This window comes from Cynoglossus semilaevis, chromosome 3 (assembly GCF_000523025.1).
Source record: "Cynoglossus semilaevis isolate Cse_v1.0 chromosome 3, Cse_v1.0, whole genome shotgun sequence".
Taxonomy (NCBI): domain Eukaryota; kingdom Metazoa; phylum Chordata; class Actinopteri; order Pleuronectiformes; family Cynoglossidae; genus Cynoglossus; species Cynoglossus semilaevis.
Genome location: NC_024309.1, coordinates 8,406,063 through 8,432,767, shown reverse-complemented (window position 1 = coordinate 8,432,767; position 26,705 = coordinate 8,406,063). Strand labels below are relative to the sequence as shown.

The window sequence follows — 26,705 nt, the reverse complement described above, 5'->3', positions numbered from 1 at the left end:
CAACAAATGTTCTTCAGACAATTATGACATTCACTTTTAACACGCTCATTCATCTCTAATGACAGCATCGTGGCTCTCGTCAAGTCATTCATGTCGACACGGGAGCTGTTGTGAGTTTTATAGTTTAAAGGCTACGATTCCTTCTCTGCTGTCCCACTGCGGTAGCTGTGCCAGCCGACACACACACACACACACACACATCTGTGGCAGGAAGAAGACACAACAGGATGAAAACAAACAGGCATCATCTTTGCTGCCTCTCTTTCAGAATGGTGCATTTACAAGCCATATGTCAGTTTCCACAATGGTTCAATGAAGTGGAACCCAAAGGTGGACTCAAAGGGAAACAACATGTGACGCTGGAAGACGGCCAGTTTTAGCATTGTAACTGATCCAGCTTGAAATCTCTGGCTAAATCTGGTGTGATTACCGACATGGCGTAATGCATGTTTCTCGGCACCAGAAACTACTTAACAGCTGAGAAAGTAGGAAGTGTGAAAGACTGGGAGGGTCAAGCAGTTGCTGATAACTTGTTCTGTCAAAGTGACTGTGTAAAAACGGATAAAGTGCAGTACAACGGCTGGGGCGACTAGCAATATGCTGTCTCGATGGTGCAAAGCCACAAACACAGACACTTCCTGGGACTTAATATCTTCCCCCTCAGTGACACACAAAAAACATCTAACCTTTCATTTGTCATCCATACAAAAGTAGCTATGAGTCATCGGACACAGAGGTCTAGACAAAAACTACACCAGATTATATTAGTAAAAGTATCCTGGTATAAAAACCAACTCAAAATAACTCTGTGGCACTGAAGCCTGTGTGGTCGTGTTTTTCTCTCCAGCCTCACAACAGTCAACACGTCCAAAGAGAAACCCAATATGTTTACGGGAGAAAAGGGCTTTAAATCATATGGTTTGCCTCATTCTTCTAAAGCAAAATAAACAATGGATCTTTGCCCCTGCTTTTAAGGAACCGTGGAGTTGGTTTGATTCTGGAATCCCTTGAGAGCGTAGGGGCTTTGTTTTTAGAGGATCAGGCACTTTGGTGACTTGACAGAATGTTAGTGGGCGACGTGTGATCACAAACCCCACCGCTACTCCCAAGGCCGCAGAAGACGATCAGTCACAGGTCCGGGGACAAATTACATAGGCTAGGCATGACGAGACAGAGACTCCTTCATCAACAGTCGTAGATCAAATCTAATCAATTAGAAGCAGCCAGCTGGCAGCGGAGTGCAGGCAAGTCAGCAACATTTCCATCCATGGTTTCACCAAGCAGCTGCTTCATACAGACAGTGTTTACTGCTTTAGTGGGTGAATGTACTTTAAGTAGCAGCAGCATTTTGACTCTCTTATGTTCTTATGTTTTTTTTATTAATTTGCCAAATGGATGTATAAAATAAAAGAGAAAGGTTTTGTATTAAAAATGTTCAGCAGTATCAAAGCAAAGCTTTTGTTTCTTCTCTCTCCTGTAAGTTCGATTCACACAGACAATGACAGGAAGCAGTAGAATTGTGGAAATAAAGGGACTGGGTTTCTCTGCAGAACATTCCACCTGCTCCGGCGACCACAGACAGTGTGAGGCTTCACAGGGAGTTGTGGCCAAATCCTGTCTGCTGTCTGTTTCTTATCCGCTCCGCCAGCCTTGCTGTAGCCTGACGAACAACAGCACTCCGAGGAGCTGCCTATGCAAATGTAAATGACTGGGGGTTCAAGTCTTGTGTTTATTTTGGCATGTGATCTGAGGGGCATGAAAATCACTCAGAATGTGAAAAACTTGAATGCAGTCAGCAGCACAGAACACAAGCATACTTCTTGCCTTAAGAGGGCCAGCAAACCATTTAGAGGTCCTGCATGTGTGTGTGGGAGTGGGCTGGGGGGGAACGAAGTTGTAAAGTGTGTTCACTTCTATTCTCCCTCCTGCCTTCCTTTTTGCAGGACACATCACACATGGCAATCACATTCACATACTCCCCTCTTTCACACAGTGGTCCCCGTGGTGGGGCATCGTGGGGCTGCAGACTGATTCTCCAGAATATGACCTAGTTTCTATTCAAATGTGTCTCTCTTTGTTCCCTCCATGGGGGAGGAGGCTATTGCAGCCTGCGGAACAAAGAGCACAAGCAGTGCCCGGAGTTTTCAAACAATCTGACCCTGCCTTCATGTAGCACATCCAGCCCAGAAATGGCTCACGCAGGCTAAGTTGCTCGAGCTCCCGCCGTTGATACTATTCCTGTTTATCTACTTTGATCTACCTCTGCTGCAGATGAGGAAGAATGGGGCCCAGGTCAACCAATGACTCTCTTTGAGATTGATGGGACACATTTCATGTGCAAGTGGGAGGAGAGCCTTATTTGTCAATGTGTGGATCGGAGCGGCAGGGTACAAAAAAATGAATCACAAGGGAGTTTGAAATACTGAACCAGGAATGGACCCACGTGTTACGCCTCCTTCTTTTCTGGAGCACAGCAATTTAAATCTTTACGGTACTTTTCCACATTCCCATTTGTGCTCCCCTCGGCCACTTTAACTGAACACACAACAGGTGTTTTATTTCAAAAGACCATTCCACGGCTTTATTACACCAGAATTTCTTTGTGAAGCGTCTCTAAAAATGTTCAACCAGCTATTGCCTTCTCTCTAATATGTATTTAGCTCGGAATATATTAACTTTCATCCCGGTAATAAGTCATTTTAAACTACAAAATATTGCATTATCATTAGGACCCAAAATATGGAACATGGCCACAGTGAGGATACACATACTTTGAACCTTTGAAGAAAACAAATACATGTTGAGGTCTGAGTGCCCCCTCTGTTTCAAGGAGAACTGGAGATCAGTACAAATATGCAAACACTGTCATTGTGTATAGAATATATTCACCCAGAATTTAAAGACGGACAGAGTCATTCTGTTTTACTGTTGCAAAAATGCACTGGCTGATTTAAAAGCATAAACAGAACCGTCTGTGCGATGTTATTGTGAGATTCTATTTTTCTCCTTTCTTTTTTGAAAACACACTCAGGGTTAGAGGGTCACCAGTAACCGTTTGAAACCCCTGTAGAACTGCACCCACGCATTCCTAACTGGCTCTGACTTCAGAAAATCAAGGAAGCAGCAGCGATGGCCGTGCACCAACAGTGAGCAGCTGTGTTTGTCATTCCTCTCTGTTATAAATGTACCTGAAAACTCAAGTACAAAACCTGTGCTGTGAACACACCATTGAGTATTTAATGACCCAAAGACGACAACTGCCATCTCAAATCCTGCACAGCTGCCATCTCAAATCCTGCACATCTGTAAAAACGCAAAAATTGTGGCAAAGAGGGACATTTTAATAAACAACTGTTGCTACAAAAAAAACAAAACAAAAACAACTGGCAAATGGGGCACAAAATAGTTTTAGGCGTGCTTGTGAAATAGTTGATAATTGAAGGCAGATCTGTGAGAATGTGCAATCTCTACAAATGTTTACAGCAGAAATGACTTGGGACGAGAGCACTCTGGCATCAGAGGCACACAGGCAAAATAAGGATAAGGTGAGAAATGAGGCATGTGAAGCAGGACGGACACCAGAGCCTGTGAGGCATGCTGGTATTCAACAAAAAAGTCAAGCAGGATCCAAGGCGATGCATTGCAAATGTAGAACAAAAACAATCACAAGATTTAGCCATATCCTTGTTATTAACAGAGCAGAATACACATATACTGTATACAGTGACTGCCAATGTGAGTCTAGCTTCTCTGCCTGAATTAGTGCAGCATTTTAAGGTCAGCCTGTTTTGTATGACTTGTCAAGGAACCAGGAAACGCTCAGGAAGCCGGCGTGATGCTTGATGACATCATATTACATACATGGATATTAATTGTCTGGCTATGTGAGTTGGGCCAACTTAAAATAAAAAAGAAGCAACACATGGTCACAGTTAGATAGACACAGCCATGTTTTGGAGTTGCTAATGAATTAATGAAATTAGTTCATAAATCTGTCAGTTTTTCTACACGAAAGAACTTAAAAGTCCACATAGACATTCCACTGATAAACCAGTTACACCATCACAGCCCATTTACGCCTGGATTGGGGTGAAACTAACAACAACAAAAAACAAGCAAAGGTATTGTTTACCCTTAACTACACAGTAGACAGGTGATTAGCACACAAGTAACGATCAAAGAGTGGTCATGTGATAATGATTTTTCCATGTGACCAAGCCCAAACAGAAGCTCTCCTTTGTTAGTTAGCAGTTTCTCTTGTTTCTTAGGAACGCTCTAAGAAACCCCAGCTCTCACAATGCAGCTACAGAGCCTCACCATTAAGAAGAGAACAGAATCTCACCTGCATGTGCTCCGTCGAACTGCTGCTCAGCTCGTCTCCAGACTCTGAATCATTGCGCATCTTACTCAGCCCCTTCCCCGATGGGTCGCTTGGTGAGGGGGTCTTGTCACTGTCTGGACTTCTGATATGGTTGTTTCCAACTTTGGGCGGAGGCGAGTCTGGCCGTATCCGTGGCAGCGTGGCGTGTTGGTGGTTGTTGTTGTTGTGAAGCAAGACCAGCTCGGCTACAACCTTGCAGTGATGAGGACTCCCCAAGTTGTGGTTAGTGTCCTTGACTATAGCTGGAGGAGTGACCCGGTCAGAGGACGGAGAAGGCGTGGAGGAAGGAGACGGACGTCCAAAACTTGTCATTTCAGGCTGCGGCCTGTTGAGGTTTTCATCGGACGCCCGACAAATATCCAAAACGGTGGGCTTCGCCCTTAAGGTGGGCTTCTGTGGGGGCATGAGTGCCCGACGCACTTCCTTAACATACTGTGCTGGCACATAAAAAGCCTTCGTGCCCTCCTCCTTCCTCACCTGCCACCAGTCCTCGTTGGTCTTCTTCACCAGCATGTAGCACTCTCCCTGGCGGATGGCCACCATTTTATCTTTGGCCTTGTACTCGTAGTCATACTCCACCTCGATGTAGACCTGGCCCGGGGCAATAGATAGTCCGTCTTTGTCAGCCATGACTGCTGGAGAAAAAAAAAGCTTGAACTTTGACCTCAAATGTTCAGTGATCCAGGCCTGGGGGACACCGCATGTCGGGCCGGGAATGGGTGGGCTACAGGAAACAAGACAGGTAAAAAGAGGGAGTGTGTTAAAGGCACTTATTGTCTGGGCCGGATCCTGTCATATCCTGTTACTTCAGGTCATGTTTAGTTTTTATAAAGGATATGATAGTCTATACATTTTAAGAGATCAACTTTACTTAAATACCATATACTGTAGGATTGTAAATATTGAAATATCAGTAAAATAATAGTTTCATGTTGTTTTGCCTCATGTCTAAATTCCATAACTTACAAAACAAGTCATCAAATATCAAAAGAAGTCAAAATCCATATACCCACCAATATGATTTTGCTATTTGTCTATGACATGAACACAGATCTGGAGTGTGGAATCTCATATAGAGTATAGGCTTCATAAAATAATACAATCATCTTTTATTTAATAAAGTCTGTTTATTATTTACATGCAAGTGTTTTTTAAAGGCACAAGACTTTGAGTGGGTGTAAACACGGTCTTATCAACCACAAAAACACACTACCATTCATGGTACAAACCTCCTGCTCTGTCACACCTCCGGCATAATATTCATCCCGTCACCACAACCACAACGTGATCCTGCTGTAATCCTCCCACAGTATGACACAATCCAATTCCAGGCAAACATTCTAAAAGAGTCGACTTAGGAACAACCACGGAACTACTGCTGTCCCGGAGCGCCACCACATACAGTCAACACTGATTGTTCTGAAATTCTACACCGGCATCGCTGAGGACATCCAGCAGGGTAACCTGATCAAAGAGGTGATGACAACATGACCCCGCGCACTGATCCTGTATGTGATCAGGTGACCACAAAGACTCTCCAGAGCTTCCCCCTCCCAACCCACTACCTGCATCCAAAAATAAAGTCTGCCTTCTTTCATACAATCTAGTTCATCTGTGTGACATAATTACTCATTAATGCAATTATGAGCCCGAATTGAAAAGTATAAAAATGGACAACGTTAACGTCTGGATTTTTCATGTGCAGTCTGGGTGTCTCGGAGTCGGACAACAGCTGAGCTGCTCGCCATTTTCGCAGGGTTTGTTTTGGGATTTGGCCTGTCATTGATATGTCCGTCTGTAAGAATGCCTCATGGGTTAACCTAAATAAATACCAGCGGTGGGGGCTTCGCAGCAGAGGGCCGTCACTGAGCTGCGTCTCCCTTCATATCAAATTCTACTCCCATCTTCCGAAAATAGCCGCCGCTGTGAAATTATATCCTGGAAGTGCATTGCGGTAAAAGCAGGTGCATTAAGTGAGGCGTGAGAACACACCAATGAATCTATTCTTACGTAAAGAGATATGCACACACTCACACACATGGATGCTCAGACTGGTACTTACACCAGAATAGATGTAGAGTGCTGTGAGTGTCTGAGGGAAGAGTGAAAGCCTGGGGCAGATAAAATGTATAGTCCTAATGATCCTTCAATTGTTTTTTCATCACCATCAAATGCACACAGACACAGGCAGACACAGCGTTACATCACACCAGTGGGAATCTGACGGACGCCAGTCCGGCCTGGAAGCGTTCCAGGACAAGCCTCAGCCATGATGTCAGCAGAGCACGTTGACCGGGCTGCATGAATGACCGTCTGTCATCGAACAGCCTCTGTCTGTTTCAATTAGTGCGTTTGCAAGAATTCGCCATTAGCCGTCAGACTGTCAAGTCACAAACACGACAATGGCTGTGTCAGTGACGTGGATTCACAGCAACCGCGCTAAACTCATCACAGCAGATTGAGTCAAACAAATACTGTCAAATCTGAGATTTGTCCTGTGTGTGGTATTTGAGCTTTTAATATGAATAAAAACTACAAATGAGATAAACTGCAGTGTTTGCTGGATTACTAAATAAATCCATTAACAGCTGCTTTCTTTCATTAAATTCTAAAGTCAGAGACACTAGGCAGTTAGCCCAATTCCTTGGGCACCAACAAATATTGGATTTCACTTTCAATTATTTTTAGTTGGCCTATCAGGGCCTGTCAACAAACTTGAACATTTACAGATTAAAATATCATCATGACTGTCAGAAAAAAAAGCTAAAAACTGCTCTGTTTTTGCAGACAGGAAAGCACATCACAGTGCAAACGACCATAGATCTGTCTAGGATCCTGTTCCTCTCAGGGTGCCCACTCTTTTCCTCAAAGCATATCCCAGGATATTTTCAGCTCTTACAGCACAACAGACAGGTAATCCTTTCATACGCTAAAGTATCCAATAAACTGTTTTTCTAATGAGTTGAAAGGTGTTGCTTCCCAAGGTTTTCCCTAAGAGAGACATTTCTACACTGCTATCTGCACTGCTACTAGTAAATTCCCATATGATCTGAAGTGGAAGACATCAGTTTCAGTATATATTGTTGCTCTTTGCAACAAAATAAAAACAGGCCTTGCAAACTGGTCTGCAAAAGTGCAGGGTCTAATCCTGTCTTTTAATGATGTCAATAAACAGTTGGACCAATCACAAATTGTCATCACAGGGGCTGAGGAGCCACAGGTTGCAGACCCTAACCTAGGAGAAATAGTTTTCTCCATTTTCTACCCATAGTTTCTCATGCCATTCCTCAGTTTCCCAGGTTTTCCAGGATGTGTGGGAATCCCAAATAAGAAGATAAATGAATTAAAACTGTCAAGAACCTCAGAGAGAAGACAGCAGGAAACAAAGCATGATCCGACTGGCCCCGGCAGATTTCAAATGAGAGTCATGGTGACAGAGTGGCTGTTAATCACAGATTGAAACCGACTCGTAGACACAATAAAACTGGTCTCCCACCTTCCTTCAGTTTTATCAAGTCTAGTATCTGTGCAGAGTTTTGGCAGGTGGCCAAGCTGAGAGACGACGGGAGAATAAATCTGACTGCAGTTGAGTTTGTGAGGTGAGGAGGGCAGCAGCCAACTTGTTGCCGAGTGGAGACGATCATCGCTGGTTCCTTTTCCTCTGATTGCTGTCATTTGTGCTGCTGTTATTTATATGTGCGGCTGTAACCGCGGGGCTAATCTAATTTCATCCACCGAGGGAGGTGTCTTGAGACAAAATGACAGTTAGTAGACACTTAGTCTTGTCCCCAAGCCCAGAATAATGCTCAGAGGGGAGCGGGACTTTGCACCTGCAGCCCATGAACTCTGGATCCAGCTGCCTTTGACTCTAGAACAATCTTTTCATATTTTTAAGCCTCTTTTGATAACACCTTTTGTTTTCTTCTGCCTTTGATACAAAAGAAGATTATTATCCAACTGCAAAACCTGGTCTCCGTTGGTGCTTTGGCTACCAGGGGAAATAACCTGAAGAAAATGGTGAATTGCTGCCTCATGTTTACCCAAAGGAACTGTCAGCAGACCAGAAGATTCACAGCTTATTGATTAGCATTATATCCCAGTACATGTGGTGTTTAAATCACTGCACACAGTCCTGCTGCTGGCGTCCCACTGTTTGTGGTGCAGAGTGCAACATGTAGAAATCAATGTTATTAAACACTGGACCAGTTGGCAACATGAGACAACAGTATAACATCAGCAACAAGGGCCAAACACACACACTCACAGATCACAACCTGTGTATTTACGCGCGTGTTGATCTGCAGACCAGATGCTGAGGCTCCTGAGCCTTTGTCCCTGCTCTTCATTTAAAACAGATGTGGCCGAGCAGCAGCAGCAGCATCCACTCATGCAGTAGCTGCTGCTGCTGCTGTGGGAACAGCAGCCTCTGCTCACTCTGATGTGTGCGTGCGTGCATGTGCGCGGTGTCGCCACAGACAGCATGCAGCCCGGGGTGGAGGTGAATGGGAGGGAGGACATGGGTGGGGGGCAGGGTCCTGCACACACGCACATACATTCGCACGCGCGCGCGCGCACACACACTGGAAAACAGGCTGGAGAAATACAAAACAAAGGGCTTTAATCCATGTGCTTTAAAAACAAAGCTACCCCGACATTATCCCAGGTTCCCCGGGAGCGAGGGAAGGGTCGGTCAGGGACTCGCCTGCCTGCCTGCCTGGGGAAGACCTCCCAGCGCGGCTACAAATTGCCAAACACTGTGAGGAAATGAGCTCCGCAAATCCGATGCTATCACGTGGAATGTTTAATTACCTAACTGTAAACACGTCGCTCCTCGGTACGAACATTTAAAAACAAACAACAACTGTGGTTTGCAACATTTGTTTTGAAAACAATCCCAGAGCAGCGGAGCTCGGAAACAAAAACGCTGCAGGTTGACTGAAATACAAAGCGTCCTGTCTGCAACAGCGTGCATGGCAACAAAGTAAGTCCGACACAAGCCAATAGTCTGCGGGAGTGAGAGGGAGTGTGAGCAGGAGAGGGGAGACAGTGGACTGGGATGAATTGCACCAACCTGTAAACACTGCAGCGGAGTCTGTCCTTGTCTTCTGTGCTCTGAGAGCAGCGGCTGCAAACAGTGAGTCCGTGAGTGTCCACAGCTGCAGCAGCCGCAGACCTGTCTCTAAACTCCACTCACTCTCTCACTCCCTGGTTTGTTCCCAGTCCCCCTCCTCTCAGAGTACAGTCAAGTCAGATGTAGCGATATTGTGACGCACATCCGCCTATGACCTTTAAAGTAAAAGTAAAAGTAGCTGCAAACAAAACACCCTGCAAGACAAATGAGCAGAAGTGGCGTAGCAAATAAAACACCGACATTATTCAGACCCATTTTTGATAATTGATGTTTACATTTCACACGTATCTTATATTTGTCCCGTGACCAGTGTTTACATTTAATAATATGCAAATATTTTCTGATAATGAATGAATATTTATATTTTTCAAAATACTGACACATTTCCGATAAATATTGTTTACATTTTACATTATTCCGACACATTTTTTAAATCAGTCTCTACTTTTTCTCTACTTTTTTTTGCAGTATTCCAACACTTCACACATTTATACATCATTAAATATTTCGGTATTAAGAGGGTGTTTTTCCTTTGTTTTTGTTTTATCATCCTTTTTTATTTTCTTAATGAAATCTTTAAAAAAACGATTATATATTTTCCACATTCTCTTGTTAAAAGTATGTAGATGGAAATGTTTCATATCATCCGAACTGCCGCATCAGCAGTGTATGCTGAATAAATAGATCGGCGTTTGTTGTGAAAGTAAATTTACGCAGTTTCCGGTTTGTCTCAGCTTTATCTCTTTCAAACTTGTCACTTGTCTCCTCTGTTAAACAACCCAACAAACGCTGTTTACTTTCTTCTTCTTGCACCTTACAGCACGCCCAGAACTGTTCCAGAAACCCACACGGTGCTCAAAGAGGCCCCAGAGAACCCTGGATATTTAAAATCTTTAAAGTCTGTTTTATTCCTTAGATATCCCTCCAATAAATAACCAACAACCCAGTGTCTCCTGGTTCTCACTAGTATACTATTTGTATTAAAACCTCACACTATTTAAGCCATGTTGGCCAATATAATTATGCAGGGTAAACAGTAACCCCCTCCACAGCCTCCTCTCAGGGAGTCTCCTCCTTCCAAGCAGCAACATGAATGATTTAGTGCTGAGATGATCCAAGAACACTGGCTTCAGAGGACACTGAAATCAGCCTCAGGCACCAAGGCTGCAGAGGGAAGAATAATGAATGAATACCCGTCATAAAATTTAAATATTTTATTTCTTATTGTGTTTGAAGAAAGACATTTTGTGTAGAAGCACACACACACGACACACCCCGTGATGGGCGAGTGACAGGCACTGATAAGAACTGATTCTTTAAGGGTTGAGATTCTTAAAAAAAAAAAATATTATAATAATATGGCTTTTTTGTTACACTGTTTTTACCACAGTAATTGCAAGTCAATTTGAAGCTTAATTAAGCATAGTTATGAATGTGAGTGTAAATTGGGTCTTTGTGACCCTGTGATGGACTGAGATATAATTTTTTGTTTGTTTCTTTCTTTCTCTGATGCCAGCCATACCTCACAGCTGCTGGTCTACAAAGACAAACACACCACACTTGTTCTTGTCTCGGTTTATTAACTCTGATATTTAAAACAAAACAAAATCTTTACTATTGTTGTATTATGTATTAACTTTTTTGTAGACTTGCTAAAGGCGTTGACCCTTCACTGACAGTCCTGTGAAACGCCTGAGCTTGTTGATCTGGGTGTTTGCAGTAGTGTCTCATATCTACGATAATCATATTCACTCAGTTACAGTTATTCAGAAAGGCTAGTGGTAATAAATAATAATAAAGAAAGTTCGCTAACGTCATACTGGAGATATTTACGAAATAAAGTTAACATATAAAGGAGCTTCGGTCCCACAGCTTTCTGACATGAGTTTAAAAAAAGTCAAAAGCCGTTTAGGACATGGAGTGTTGTTTTAAAGACGGAGCAGAAAAACTTTAAAAATCGAAAAAACTAATGCTTGTGATGGACATGGACTGTACTCTCATCTGCACACAGTCAGAACCTGCAACTATGTGAAAACAAGTACAATTCTGGAGAAACAAATATTAGAGAAAAGGGTTATTCTCTCTCTCTCTCTCTCTGTCCAGTTCTTTGTTCTGTGAGTCAGTTAAACACCACTAAAGACACAAGGCAATAAATATATCTTGGCTTCAAATGAACATTATCACTTTTTTTCTCACTTATACCTTCTTTATCTCTCTTTTTCAACCACACCCCACTCTCTCTCTCTCTCTCTTTCTCTCTCTCTCTCTCTCTCTCTCTCTGTCTGTCTGTCTACAGTGTGGCAGATTCCTGCAGCAGCTCCAGATGGAAGATCAGAGCTCTGGTCCTTGGCTTGAGGCATGTTTGATGGAATTCTCAGGAGCTGTTTAGAAAAAATAAAACAGGTAACATGTGGATGCTGATCATAAATGACAAATGTATGAAGATGACATATAGGCTAGACCTGTTGGCATTGGGGACCAGAGGAGCACCGGGTAGCTGTCCTGGTCTGATGGGCTTGGCTGGTTGAGACACAGAGAAGATATTAACATGACAAACAACAAACGACACACAGTATAGTGTTAATGACCAGGAGGTACAAGTGTTGAAGAATGACTTATTTATTTATATTCCCTATACTGTAGTGCTAGCTTTAAAATGTATTGGTAAAATGAATTCATGTATCCCTAGTACTTCGTACTGTACTACTTTAATAGTATTTAGACTTGGTATTTGGACTCACCTATATGAGCTGAAGCTTTGCGATTCACACTCTGGATTTTGATCGTCTCCTTTATCCGCTCCACCTCCTGCTCATAGCGCTTCCTGTCACGGGCAGCGTTCTCTTTGGCCTCCTTTAAAGCAGCCTCCAGGGATTTGACCCGCTCAGCAGTGGCCCGCAGACGCTTCTCCATCTTAGGAATCTCACAGTGGAGGTCAGCATTGTCACGCAGCAGCTGCACACAATGAACCAGGATGACTTTAGGGTTTGTTTTTATTTTTCATTCTGTAGTGCAATTATCTTTGTGCAACCTTTACCTGCTTATGAACTTTAGACAACTGCTCAAGGTTGTTCTCCAAGAAACTGATTTTCTGTTTCTGGGCCACGGTGATCTCCATCTCCTCTGGGTCTTTTTGAGCATTCTGGAAAACAAGGGAAATGAACATAAAGAAGAATAAAAACACCACAACTTTATCCAACTCACCACAGATAAGGAGGATAAAAAAGAACTGAAAATACTGTATAACATAGGCCTTCAACAGGGGGTTTTGCTACCTCTAGTGGTTATGAAGAGGTACTGCATAGAGGGTTGTGAATTAGACTCTTTTTTCCCCACCAATTGAAATGTTTTAAATAGCACATTGATGTTAATCCTGATATATTAATATACTGTGCAAGACAACAAGGTATGTTAGCTATATAAATCGTAGTGGCACAACATTAGCCCCAGCTGGAATTAAAACCCTGGTTTATACTGTATATATGGTCAGGGTCTCTCCATCAGTTTGAATGTCTTTGGTCTAAAAAACAAGTTCAGATGGTTCCCACTTTAGGAACTACAGGATTAAACCACTTATTTGGTGAACTACAGTATATATGTATGTGTTTAAAAATAATCTTACAAATACATAAAGTAACATATATTATAAGGTTTCAGAAACAACTTAAAACACAGATTTAGTTTAGACTCAGGGCTGAGGGCAGGAATTGAACCGACACTTAGGATCCTAATTTTCTTTTGCTGCCTTTGAAGACTCAGATGACCTACTTATTGCAGACTCTTTGTGTTACATTCACTGAATTCATTAAAATTTCAACATGGTGCAAATTACAGGCAGGGAAGTGAGGGCGAGTTGTGGGGCTGCTCATTTCATTACAGTGGGAAATCAGTTGACTGGAGCAACAACAGCACGTGTGATTTTACTTCAGATTCATCCTGGGTCATATTTAAACTCTTGAACTAAGAGGTTTTACCTTTTTGACTCTTGTCGATAAGTCTTGGACAAATAGTCTCCTCAGGCTGTGAAGCGTCTGCAGCTCCCGCGTCTGTGTGGGGGGAAAACAAAAACAAAACAGTGCTCAGAAACATTTTACTATTAAAGCTCCCAGTTATATATAAACAAGAGAAAACAAACAAGCTCAAGCTTATATTTATTAAATTCCTCAACGCAATAGTGACAGGCAGAACAATCAAATACTCTTCCTGTGCGTCTTTCTTCAATTCCTGCAGGTATATCAGCTATGTGTTCAACTAAACAGGCCACATTTTCACACTAAGGAGTAAACTGGGAGTACATCGTTATATTTATATTGGGGGAAACATACTTAGTATGTTTCCCCCAAGGGGGATGAATAAAGCCCTACTCTACTCTACTCTATTTCATTACATTTACTTTTTGTGACCTTTTTATTTAGTGGCTTTAAATAAAGTTAGGAAAAAATATATTTCTAAATAAATTTGCATATACAGTTCATATTGGATATCTGGGGGGGAAGTATTTACAGAATTATTTGTGTCATCTGGGTTAAATTAACACTCGTCCACATATATATTTGAATAAAAACTGCAACCACTAACCACTGTTTCCTCCAGTCCTTTCAGGTCCTGACTGGCCTGCTCCTGTTTTTCCAGCAGCTCCCTGCACAGTACGACATGGATGTTACTCAACGCACAGAATATTAAGGGAAACAATTAAGGGAAACAACAGACTTATACCGTATGACATATCTAATCAAATAAAACCAACAACTGCTGAACAGGTTTATATTTTCCTCATTTCATCACTAGCAGGTACTTCATAATATCTATCTGTATAAGGCAGACTACTACGTTAGCTCCTGCAGCTGACGGCTCTTCTCCTGGTCGGTGGCCCGCAGTTTCTCATGCTCCACTTTCAGCCTCTCCTGCTCCAGCATGATCTCCTGGTTCAGACTGCACACATGTCAGCAGCAGAGTCACAGTCAGACGTGGGCTGTGAGTATCACTGAGGCAGAGACCTACTAAGTGATGCTGTCTTACTCCTGCAACTCTGTGATGAGTTTCTCCTTGCTGTCCAGCTCGTCTCTCAGGCTGCTGATCTGCCTCTTGTGAGCCTCTTTGTGGGACTGGATCTGCTTCTCCACAACATCCTGATTGGACAGCAGCAAAAAAATCAATTAAATCGAACAATTTTCAAATTTTAATCTCATCATCTCAAAGTTGCACAACGAAAAAACTAATTCAATTGACATTTCAGCACATTCCTTTAACAGTAGTTTAGGGTGAGTTAACCCTACTATAATATTAGTTGCATTTAGAGTCCATGTCTTTTTTCACAGCTAGCTGCTAAAAACAATACAAGGATGGAAACTGTACCTTGAAGCGTAATCCTGGGATCTTTACTTCTTTGACAGACTTCTTCTCCATTGCATTTACTTTCTCTGCAGGAAAATACATGACAAACACAACATCAAAGATGAATTACAATCTACCAAAGCTTCCTAACCAAATTGTCTGTGTCCATGTATCGGCTTACGGTCTTTTTATCCTGTGCACCCCGACACCATGAGAAACAAAAACCAAATAAGTAGGGAAAAGATAGCAAAAGGACACTGGCTTAGATGTGGACTGAAGTTGATGAGGAGTTCAAAAGGTCAAACGAAACTCTAACTCTAAATCTAACTCTTATCATAGTCTGATTAACTCACTGAATGAACTGATTAGTGCCCCACTGTCATTCCCGCCTGTTCAAAGCCTCTCATTAAAGACACATAGATTTTCTATTGTGTGCTGTTTACATACGTTAAGAAAATTGAAGCAGGAAACTGGGATCGTTCCTGCTTTTCCTGGTCTCTGTTTGTTGTAGTTTTGTCAAGTAAAATTATAAACCAATGTCATGGTTGTCAGCCTTTATCATTAGCTTCAATTATCATCCCTGCATCTTTATAATCCCTTTGAAAATTTTGAAATAGTACTAGTATACAGTATGTAACTGAATCAAAAACACTTTCAAACCTCTGTGACCCTCAGTAAAGTAGTGTCACTGCTGCACTTGTTCCCTCAGGGGTCACTAAAGCGCACCATCTGTTGCATCAACTTCTGGATGTTCTACTTTTGTTCTCCATTGAACCACTGAACCTTTCAAAGCTTCCTAACTGAGGCCGAGCCACAGTCAGTTGTGCTCACCTTCAGCGTTGATCCTGACTATTTCCTCATTGAGAGAGTCTACCGTGTCCTCCAGCTGTCTTTTCCTCTGCTCTACATTCAGGAGGCAGTCTGACAGAGACTTGATTTTAGCTTCATGCTGCACGAAGACAGACGAGAACAAATCATTAAGAATCCAACGTGGTTAAACCCACAGAGTCAGCAGGTGGAGCTGCTGTTTAATTAAAAACAAACGATCTGGGTTTTTAGTTAAATGCTACATGTGTCACCATGGCGACATGATGGCGGAGGGAGCGGCGGGCAGCTGTTACCTGGGAGATGCGCAGCTGGCAGGTGGTCAGCTCTCTCTCTGCCTCAGCCATCTTCTGGGTGCTCTCAGCCTGGGAGCTCTCCAGCTGTTTGCTGCGCTTCACCATTGTCTTCACCTCAGACTTCATTTTACTGATGTAGAGTCGAGCTACGGTGAACTCTTCATCGATGTGACCACTGCCCTCCTGTTGCTGAGGAGACAAAAACATTCTTATTTCCCTGTACTTGAATGGATCCGGTCTTGTTACGATTGCCAGACATCAGTAACAAAAACACTGACATTTTTTTAATTTTTGTTTTTATTTCATGTTAGTCATGCTGAACATGTAACCTGTGATCTTGTTACGATTGCCAGACATCAGTAACAAAAACACTGACATTTTTTTAATTTTTGTTTTTATTTCATGTTAGGCAAACACCAGATTAAGACCAAGACTGTTGACCTTGATGTCGTTGTTTCCCACAGCGATGCCGATCTCAGCCAGGTCTTTCAGTAATGATGACATCATCTCATTGACCCTCTTCTTCTGGTGGTTGGTCATTTCCTTCAGCTTCTGCAGCTCAGAGTCAATGGAGGCCAAAGAGCTCTGGTGGTAGATGTTGACCACAAACACTGTTGTAACAAAATGTTGGCTGCGATGTCAACGCTTCCGCAGCGTGTAGAAAGGAAAATGTATTTACCGATTTCCGGTTCAGCTCCTCACTGAGGGCCTCAAACTCTTTCGTTTTGTCCTCTACCTCCTGGCTCTTCTGGTCATAGTTGACGGCTAGCTCCTCCAGAGCTTGCAGCACCTCCTTCACCTCCTCCTTAGAGGCCTCGTTCTCTGACAGCAGCCGGTTTAGTTCCGTCTGAAGGTTGTCGTGGTCGCGGCGGGAGGAAGTCAAAAGCTGTGGAGAAAGTAGATAAAGAAATGTATTTACTCTCTAATTTTTGCCAGTGAGATAGGGTTGGAGGGGGGAGGAAAAAGGCAGTAAATATAAAGGAAGGGCAAATGTGTCACCTCCTCTTGGTCCAACATCTGCTGCTTCAGTGTCTCCAACAACTGAGACTGTTGGTTAATCTCTTCATCCTGAAGGTGACAAAAAAGAAAGGAGAGATTAGAGAAAGACAGAAGAAATCCTTCATCCACTTTCACTGCAAGTCTGCGCCCTCTGCTGGCTCAAAGAAACAATGCAAATAAGACAGAGCACTAGTATTTTATACGTTTTCATACTGACCTGTTTTTATAATGTAATGACAAATAACTTTAAAATCAAAAACTTTGGTCACAGTCAAAAGTTAATGCATTTTTACATCAAGTCAATTCATCTCTGACCAATAACATCACGTTACACGTGTCAACAACCATGTGTGTCAGCAGTGTCACATGTACAGTTACAGTTCATCAGTTCCTCTTCAGACCAGGGTCAGCTGTTCACCTTGTCATCCATCTCTTTGTACAACTTGGCCATCTCTGCTGCACACTTCTCCTTCTCTGCGTCTGTGAACTGGACCACGGGCAGGCTGCTGAGAGCTGCTGTGGGAGCTGGCTTCTCGTTGTTGACGGCACTGTCCAGGTCCAGGACCTCCGCTTTGGCCTTCTCCTTATCAAACTGTTCTTCTGCAGGAACACGTTCCCCTGTCAGGGAAAAAAGAGACGATCATCTATGTGTGTATGTAATCCAAAATGTTTGAATCCCACCTCATCAACAACACTTCTCCATATTCTACTTTAAAAATCTGCCCCACATTTTTGCTCTGGTTAAAATAATTATCTCTGATCTTGGAAATGGTGGAAACTAGGGCAGAGAAGAGCTGCGATATCTGCTGTCGTGTGACACAAAGACACTGGTCTCTCCAGTTAGTCAGTATGTACTGTGTGTGCATACAAGGCCTCTGTTATTGGATATTATGGGTGTTTGGATGGATGGATGGATGGATGGATGGACGGATGGATGGAAGGATGGATGGATAGATGTCTTGAAGGCCAAACTATATCTGTACAGCACATTTCGTGTGACATCCATGTATGAAAAATGCTCTATACCTAAATAAAGTTTAAAGTTGAAACTTCTCTTTCTCACCATTCCTCCACCGGTTGACCTCATTCTCCAACAAGATGACTGAGTTCTTCAGCGTCTTGTTTCTTTCCCTTTCTTTCTCCCACTTGCTCTTCCACTGCTCTGCGGTCAGCTCCACGTTCAAACACACATTGTTCTTTATAGTCTTTGCCCTGGTGAAGCAGAGTCATGTCATGGTTACTGGTTTAGGCCTTCAGCTTGGAAGGAAGGCCTGCCGTTATCTACCAAGCTGTGGTGTGTGTACCGTTGTCCAAACTGCAGTGTCGTTTTGGTCTCTGCGTCATTAAAGGACGAGGGCGAGCAGCAGATGACCATGGTGGTCCGACAGTTCCCGCCTAATGAGTCCTGCAGGATCCTGGTCATTTTACTGTCTCTGTATGGAACGTAGGCCTGACAGAGGATACAGGTAGAGTATGACTGATGGGGTTGAAATCCTTAAGTTCATGTACTTTTGGCTACACAGTGTAGTTATAAGATACTGTCAAAAAAAGCCTCAAACTGAAAAAGTGTCTCACCGATCCCTCCGCCAGAGCTGAGATGACGATTCCAAGTGCAGACAACGACTTGTTGATCATCTTAGCTTCATCCAACACTGTGCCCTCCGCTCCCGTCTTACCCACCTGTGAGGAGACATTATACAGTACATACCTAGTACATGGCATAAGTTAACTCAATATTTTCCTGACACTTTAAACTATAAAGTAAAGATTGGATAAGGAATAACAGGTCATTGGAAAATTTGGGAAAACTAAATCATGTTACTCATGTATCCCCTGAAATGTACAGTATCCTATATATGTCAGGGTGAAGATATTAATATACTATAGAGCGAGAGATAGATAGAGAGAGGGTGAGGGTTAGAGAGAGAGAGAGAGACATACTTTTTCGCACCCAGCCAGATCAACCAGGTAGAGTTTTCCCGTCATTTTCTGCTCAGTCTGAGTGTTTTCCTGTTTGATGTTGATGAGGAAAATGCTGTGACTTCTGGAACTGTGTTCATTCATGTCTGAAACACACACACACACATACATTAAGACACACATAACATCAATATTATCCACTGTTGTTGTGAAAGTGATTATAAAAAAGTGTCCAAGCTGCTGGGACAGTAAATGATGGAGAGAATTCATTTCACATGTGAGATCAAATGTGAGATCTGTTCGATGAGATAAAGAATATTGATTGTGTTTCGTTCATGCTCAAGGACCAGGTCAGCTTTCAGGGAAAAAGGAGTCTGATCATCCAATCACGCTACTCCAATCCAGTCATCCAAAGTGAGTGCGTGGTACGTGGGAAAATATTTTTTCCTACTCTGTTAGTAAAATAATATAGATACAAAACAATAAGAACCAAAAAAGACTATTATTAAAGTAACCAAGTAAATTATCCTCTTTTTTAGTGATTGGCTGTCTGTCTGTCGTGCCTGTGGTTCTCGGAGCGTTCCATGACTTCAGTGGTAGTACGGTGCCCTGTAAAAAGTCCGTGAACCACCGTTTGAATTAATTCCTCCTCTTTCTCACATCTCTGACGATGTGTTGAGTTGCAGTCTTTTTGCTTGTGGGAGACGGGCTGCGGTCAGGAGACTCAGCGGGACGGAACCCATGAGAAGAGCCCAGTGTATGAACTTACTTGTGACAGCCACGTGTCTGTTGTTTTTTCCTTCATCTATGGCGTCCATGACCTCCTGAGGACTGCACACAAAACGCTCAGTACACCCCTGGGGACATATGCATCACAAGGAGACGCTGTGTTAAGGAGGAGGGACGGCTTCACAAAGGACTTACTTGCTTATTAACTGATCCTGTCTCCCTCTTCTTTATAATTATAAAGTAAACTTGAATACATTTAAAAATCAATTAACCATTAATTAATGTCAGGAGATTACATGAAGACCACCGTGAGTCCTCTGAGGACCACAGTGGAGCTGTTGTCCCAACGTGTGCTCCTTTATAACGTTCATAGCTAATGCATTACAGGAGGAAGGGGAGCAACTTGTGACTGTGGCACCGTGAAACTGAAAGAATGTTCACACCTAAAAATAAAACTGCTCATCGTGACGTTAAACCTCCACGTCTCACCTTGACAAAGGGCACTCTGTTTTTATCCTCGTGTACAGAGAGGTTCCTCTTTGATACTGTTCAGAAAAAAATGGAAAATTATTAGAATAGTATAAATAAAAGTTGCCACCAGGCGGCCTGAATGATTAAAGATTGGAAGGAAAGGGAAAACGTACCGTCCAACAGGTCCCGGATTTTGTCTAAATAAATTTCAAAATAGGAAACCTGTGAGGCAAAAAGCCCTGATAAGACTTTAACCAACACTCGCTGTGGCACTGAAACATAGACTGGAGGCATTGGATCGAGAGAGGAAACATACTTTGATATGTAACTCCAGGTTCTCATCCATGGAATGGATGTGATTGAAGATGTCGTGAACAATTCTGGGAATGATTCCCATCATGTCTGGATTGTGGAGGTTCCCCTGTAGGAGAAGAACGGTGAGAAAACATCATAAAAACACCCCAGTGTGTAAACATCCATGTTACCTCCATGGTGTGAGTTTTGCCCGAGGACGTCTGCCCATAGGCAAATATCGTTCCGTTGTATCCCTCCAGCACATCTGCACGCAGAGCAGACACAGAGAAATTAGCTTTGGAGGCATTTTCGGTCAGCCAATCAGAGAGTGACTCTTCAAACTTCCTGCTCACAGCAGTAAATACCTGTTCAAGACCACTTAAGTTCATGTTTTAGCAAACATACTGATTGTCCGGAAGAGTAGTGCACTGGTGATCAGCCATTTTTGAATAGTAACACAACCTAAACATATTGCATATACCTGCAGATAATTTAACAGGCTTTTAAGAATAAATGGTTTGTTTATTTGTAGCGGTTGTCCCTGGCCTTACACAGTGAAGGTGTTTAATGAGGCTATTAATGGATCAATTACCTTTAACGATCTTCTGAGCCACCGCTTCGTAGAACTGCACCTGAGTGGTGTCGGACTGGAATACAAGATCAAAGTAGTACGGTTTACCCTGTGGGAAAGATATTTGAAATGTTTTAAACAGAAACAGGAATTCATTTTTATCACATATATATATATATATATATATATATATATATATATATAATAACATCAAGTCAGTGAAGTAATGTGTACGTGTATGGACACTAATGTGTCTGATACAGTCAGAAAACTGCAGACTCAAGTTTGTCTTTATAAAAAGTCTCGTTATTAAGACAACATTTCTCTGGATCACTTCTCTTGCTTAAGGCTGAAAACACAGTTTTTATTGTTACAGCAAATCAGTGTGGTGCTAAAATTAGATGGCGAGTGCAATGCTAACAGAAACATTGGGATTTGGAGACTAGTTGGATTTTAAAACCGGGACCATCTTGCGTGACAATGCCCCCTGTGGGATCGTAGTATTTATTGAATTATTTAATGACTCCTGATCATGTTTTTATTGCTCTTTACAATCTGCAAACTGATGGGTGTAAATGACAATTTTATTTACTTCTTAATTTCTAACACTGACTTCTTAATGCTACCAATTGTTATTAAACCATTTTATTTATGCACGTGAAGACATTTTACATTGTGTTGATTGTTATCCAGCCTAACGGTATTAAAACCATGATCGTCATGAGAGCATGTGGCCCAATTGCAATTAAAAGAAATGGAGAGGAGATTTTTACTAGGAAATCCTCAGGAAGTCACAATTTCCATCGCTCCCAGTGGCTGTGCATCAAAGCGTCACTTATTTTGCCCTATAGCAGAGCAACAGCTCGCTGCACTGGTGTCCACTAACATCAGCTAATGACTGGCTTCTGGCAAAAAAACCTATGTCAGTGTGTGAACTGTGTTCAGTTGGTCTCATTTACACTACGTACTGTATGTGTATTGAAGGAGTTTTAAAAAAGAATTCTAACAGTGGACGGTGACACGACTTTATGAAATTATTTTAAACCTGTGCTTATGCTTTATTAAATTAAGTCACTGAAAGTTGAGATTTTATAAAATATGGAGGGATGTCCGATATTAACTTTTTGCCGATATCCAAAATGCCAAATATTATTATAATATATCCAAATATTGTCCAAACACTTAAATCTTCAATTCCAATTACTATTGATACTGATATAGGCCTGGTAAAATGTATTTATTTATCCGTACAAAATACTGTATGAGTATGCGATTAATTAAATGAGCTACAATGCTGCCATCTAGTGACCTTCACTTTAATATACAGCCGTTTGTCCCCAAAACTATTTTACTACTAGCTACTAGCTATTAACCAGTGTATTACATAATATGCAAAAATATCGGGCGATAATATCAGTTGGCTGAAGGACTTGAATAAAGGACTTGTTAATCTTAATTGAAGAAAGTGCAAAATATCTTTGCAGACTTTTGAGCCGAGTCCAAGTTCAAGTCTGATATTCTAATACTCAGTATAACAGTATAACTTAAGTCCAAAACATGAGTACGGTAGGCCAGACCCTAAAATACACAGAGGCTCCAGTAAACGTGGAATACTACTAGGTATTCATAATTCCTTTATTTAAAAAAGATAGCAATGCAACCGACCGCAAACAACGAGAAGCTTTCCCTTTATAACAAAAACATCGCGCACTTAAAAAATCCAGTGCGATTAAAACTTACGTTGAGCTCATGAGACGTTTAAATGTCAGAGTACTTTAACAACCAGGATTCGCTTGTGCGTAAAAGCGCAAAATGTCCCGTTACGCACAACTTTACCTCTACCCGTAATTATTAGATCTGTATTACAATGATAAATAATATTTCATTTAAGGCACACAAGTCATTAATTGTCAGAATTCTTTTTAATAGACACAGAGGACGACAAAAAAAAAAAAACCCCACCGTCACTCACTATTTGTGCGTAAATATGTTTATATTTGAGATGTGACAAAATAACTGATTTATTTTGTCGACGGATCGAGTTTAGTGTCTTCGATGTACGTTTACAAACATTGATTTAAAAAAAGCATATGGTTTACCGAAGTTCACACTCACCGCGATCTGCACGCAGTCATTGCCCTTAAATTTCGGGATGTACTTGTCTCCACGGGCCACCTCAGAACTGTTCAGCGGCCTGAAACGACACACCACCTTGATGTTACACTGGGCCGCGTCCCCCATCTCTCAGTCTCCGCTTTGGATGGATGGGTGGACGGAAGGATGGGTGGATGGCTGAATGGAAGGATGGGTGAATGGATGAAGCGCCCAAGCTATGAGTGAAGCAGCAGCAGCAGCAGCAGCCAGTAGGAGGCCGCGCCCCTCATACAGATGCTGCTGCTCCTCGTCCACTGAGTCTGGAGTAGTCCTTTAAAACAATTATTATCCAAGCTGACAAAAATCAAAACTGCTCATTTATTTACTGTTGTGTTACGAATTATACAACACAAGCCTGAATTTATACAGTGAGCTTGTGTAGTGTAGTGAATGGTGGAGGCAGAGAGGAGAAAAAGAAGTTTAACACCGAAACATCCAACACAGAACTCCTTTGTTGGATCCCAAGCGATGATTCCAGTGGATGAGTGCTATTCATAGGGTCATGTTGAATTCCTGTGATCATGTAGGTCATATTTGTGGAATAATAACTCAAAGTGTGTACATTTGAATGTGACTTTTTTCTGTCTGAGCATAGATTTTTCTGCTTTATCCAAACTACTCATGTTGGCAACCCGTTCTTGAACAGGTCACACGATGAAGGTCACATAAAACTGAATTCAATGCTAAACAACTTTCTACACTGGGCTATGGCAGTGGTGCTCAAATGGAGATACGTGTACCACTAGGGGTACTTAAAGGCACTTCAGGATACACAAGAGTAAATATTAAAAATAATTATATTGAAGGAAATGTTCAGTTTGGTATATTTATTATAATCCATAAGGAGGATTTTATGTTATTTAAATTTGTATATTTAAATGTATTTTATGCGCACAAATTTTAATATTATATTCAAATAATGAAATAAAAAAAGTTAGCTTTATAGGCGGTTCCAGCAGACATTAGTGTATGACTGTTTAAATGTATTTTGGATAATTTCTTCTCAAGTGTTTTATATTTTGGTGTTTAATTTTTGCTCTTTGTCCCTTCTTTAGTCCTTAAGTCTTTAGTCCGTCAGAACACATGGGTTCGAATTCAGCGGCAAAATCATGATGTTTTCCACAGACAAGCAGATGGGCTGGCAGTGTTTCTGAATGAACTTGTTCGACCTGAGGGATCCACAGATGGGTAGGTAATCGTCACGCGCAACATAAACAAATTAATATCGTAAAAGAAAGGAGAGAACGGCCAGAGAAGAGTTTTGTTCTCAACCTTAAAATTAAATAATAAAGTCATCCAGGTCATAGTCAAGGTTGAAGAGTTCCGTTAGGCAACTGGATGTGAAATTTTCTCAAGAAGACGTTTTGCTTCTCATCCAAGAGGCTTCTTCAGTTCTAACTGGTGGAGGGGAATACAGCAAATATACCCTGTTGGGTGGGCCGTTGGAGTCATGTTAACAGTCATTATAAGTTTGATGGGTCGTTGTAATCCCCTGTCCTAGCCCACCTCCACTGTTGAGTGAAAATTTCATGTCCAGTTGGCTAACAGAAGTCTTCAACAAAGAAAAGAGTTATTGTTTTCCTTCTAACTCTTGGATTTGTTTATATGTCTGGAATGTATGGAATTGTGAGGTGACCCTCCAGTCATTTGTGCTTGAAACCCCAGCTCCAAAGTAGAACATCAGAAATAAGTGAATGATACATGTATTTGAATATTATTATTATTGATAGTTTGTTATACAAGTATGTGTAAACTGAAGTAAACATTGACAATTTGCTGGGGGTTATAAGAAGATACACAGTAGTAGGTGTGTTGGTCAATCTGTCCATACTACAGACCTTGTAATGTGAATCACTGACTTATGTACTTATACTGAAATAGACTTTAGGAGAAATGAGTGGTACAGTTTGAAATGAACTGTCTGTTATGGTTTTGTGTTACGTTTGAATGTTGACAGATTGCTCTTTAGAGGTTGCTATGGCTTCAGTTGTCCACCAGATGTCACCGTCACCTTTTCGGCACAATAGTTAAGAAAGCCTCAGTGCTTCAGGAGGCTTTTCTTGCCCACCACTACTTTTAAAGAAAATCTGGGCTTTTCTTGCCCACCACTACTTTTAAGGAAAATGCTTTTATTTGTGTTAACATGTGGCAAGCACCGCTTGCACTTTGGGCGCTCTAACTGGTAGCTCTCCTCTGGTCATCATTCATGGTTAGATTCAATGCTTAACTAGCTCACTTCTTTTAGCTGATTTCTTCAGCTCACGTCCTTCTGGGTTCCAGGAGGTTCAGAAGTGTCATCATTCATGGTTAGATTCAATGCTAACCATGAATGATGTGGGGAAACTGGACCGGACTAGATATTTTCAAAACATTTTACCTTTTGTCCAAAAGAGTTCTTTTCAAGAGGTTTTGTGCAATTTGCAGACCAGCCAGCACGGGTCAGCAGACACTAACAGTGTGACGTGCAGCTGTGGAAGAAACGATGTACGGTCAAAAACCATTACACATTAACAGTAAAAACTAAATACATTATAAACTAAATATTAACTCCCAGAGTCAACACAACAATGTTAAAGAAACGAAATCGAATCAAAATGAATACAGTTACGTTTTTATTCAATAGAAGCCTCGGCATGAGGCAAGTGCAGAAGCAGTAGATTATGTTGCAGATGCACAGTCAACCTCCTCACACGCACGCACACACATTAAAAAAACATAAACTCTGAGACGGGTTCACACGATTAACCTGGAAACAAAGTTGGGAAAAGAACGTGGTATTTTACTTTAGGATCCGACTATCTCTGCAACTCACCTCGAAGGGATACAAAATATATAAAGTATTCCTAGAGTGAGTACATTCTCTAAACTGAGACCCATAAATATGCATTTGAGAGTTCAAGTTTCAGTATGTACAGGGCCACATGCGTCCACAATATACAAACACACAATAAATATCGGATACAGTCACAAAACAGCATCACAGCCAGGTTGAGCGTTTTTGTCAGGTTTGTTTTTGTGGGCCAGTGGTAACACAGCATCAAAGCACTGTTAACATGTTGTGTCTCAACCTAAGAAGAACACTTTGAAAATAAAATCATAGTCAATACATGTAAAACAATGACTGGTAAATTTCACTCACCCTCATCCTGGACTAATCCAGTGCTATTCAGTGCATATACACAGTGGTGTGAATCAGATGCTGTCATCATCGTCGCCACCTGTCCAATACACGCAGCATTGCAGTGTCAACGAACCTCCACTTTTCCACTAATTGATGAAATTCAGCTGAAAAGACTTTGTTAATGTGACATTTTCTGATGGTTTTCTAAAGTCACCCACGTGACATTGAAATGTCCAGTTCAAGATTAACTTTACTGCACTACTGTTTTGAAGAAAAAATAATGTTCAATTTGTTGACATATCAATAAATGTTTAATATTTGTTTTGATGTTGTCAGTGTGGGAAGTCCAGCGTTTCCTACGACATACATGTACTTCACTTGGTTTTTGATGGTTTCATCTTCACTTTACAACTAGTTCCTTTTAATATTCTCTGTCTTTTCAAACATAGACAATGAGAGGGACAAACTGAAGTATTTGA

General features: G+C 41.6%; 2 protein-coding genes across 9 annotated transcripts in view; both read right to left on the bottom strand.

Moving 5' to 3' along the window:
* Positions 1-9,629, bottom strand: part of LOC103377105 (rho GTPase-activating protein 12) — a 43,834-nt gene extending 34,205 nt beyond the window's left edge. For 3 of the 7 annotated variants that reach the window (XM_017031783.2, XM_008307760.3, XM_017031784.2), the window contains exons 1-2: positions 9,453-9,628; positions 4,343-5,105 (exon numbers count right to left, since the gene is read on the bottom strand). In XM_017031783.2, coding sequence (XP_016887272.1) covers positions 4,343-5,011 — 669 coding nt within the window. In that variant the 5' untranslated portion in view covers positions 5,012-5,105; positions 9,453-9,628. Of the gene's footprint in view, positions 1-4,342; positions 5,106-9,452 lie in introns of all 7 variants that reach the window. The other 4 variants (XM_017031782.2, XM_017031785.2, XM_008307758.3 and 1 more) reach the window with 2 other exon arrangements.
* Positions 9,630-11,071: 1,442 nt separating this feature from the next.
* LOC103377104 (kinesin-1 heavy chain) lies at positions 11,072-25,189 on the bottom strand. 2 transcript variants are annotated; one of them, XM_008307757.3, is made up of 26 exons: positions 23,067-25,189; positions 20,973-21,060; positions 20,572-20,645; positions 20,403-20,507; positions 20,260-20,308; positions 20,105-20,160; positions 19,656-19,743; positions 18,908-19,032; positions 18,542-18,646; positions 18,271-18,416; positions 18,030-18,178; positions 17,385-17,584; positions 16,967-17,035; positions 16,647-16,853; positions 16,409-16,552; positions 15,968-16,156; positions 15,678-15,795; positions 14,868-14,932; positions 14,532-14,641; positions 14,343-14,444; positions 14,091-14,151; positions 13,487-13,558; positions 12,550-12,654; positions 12,254-12,467; positions 11,975-12,032; positions 11,072-11,893 (listed from the first exon to the last, which is right to left on the bottom strand). In XM_008307757.3, exons 1-26 carry the CDS (start codon positions 23,190-23,192, stop codon positions 11,887-11,889), a joined length of 2,832 nt encoding a protein of 943 aa, XP_008305979.1. In that variant the 5' UTR covers positions 23,193-25,189; the 3' UTR covers positions 11,072-11,886. The 2 variants fall into 2 exon arrangements, with proteins under 2 accessions (XP_008305979.1, XP_024910426.1); XM_025054658.1 differs by having other exon boundaries at positions 15,968-16,150.
* Between the last annotated feature and the right edge of the window lie 1,516 nt (positions 25,190-26,705).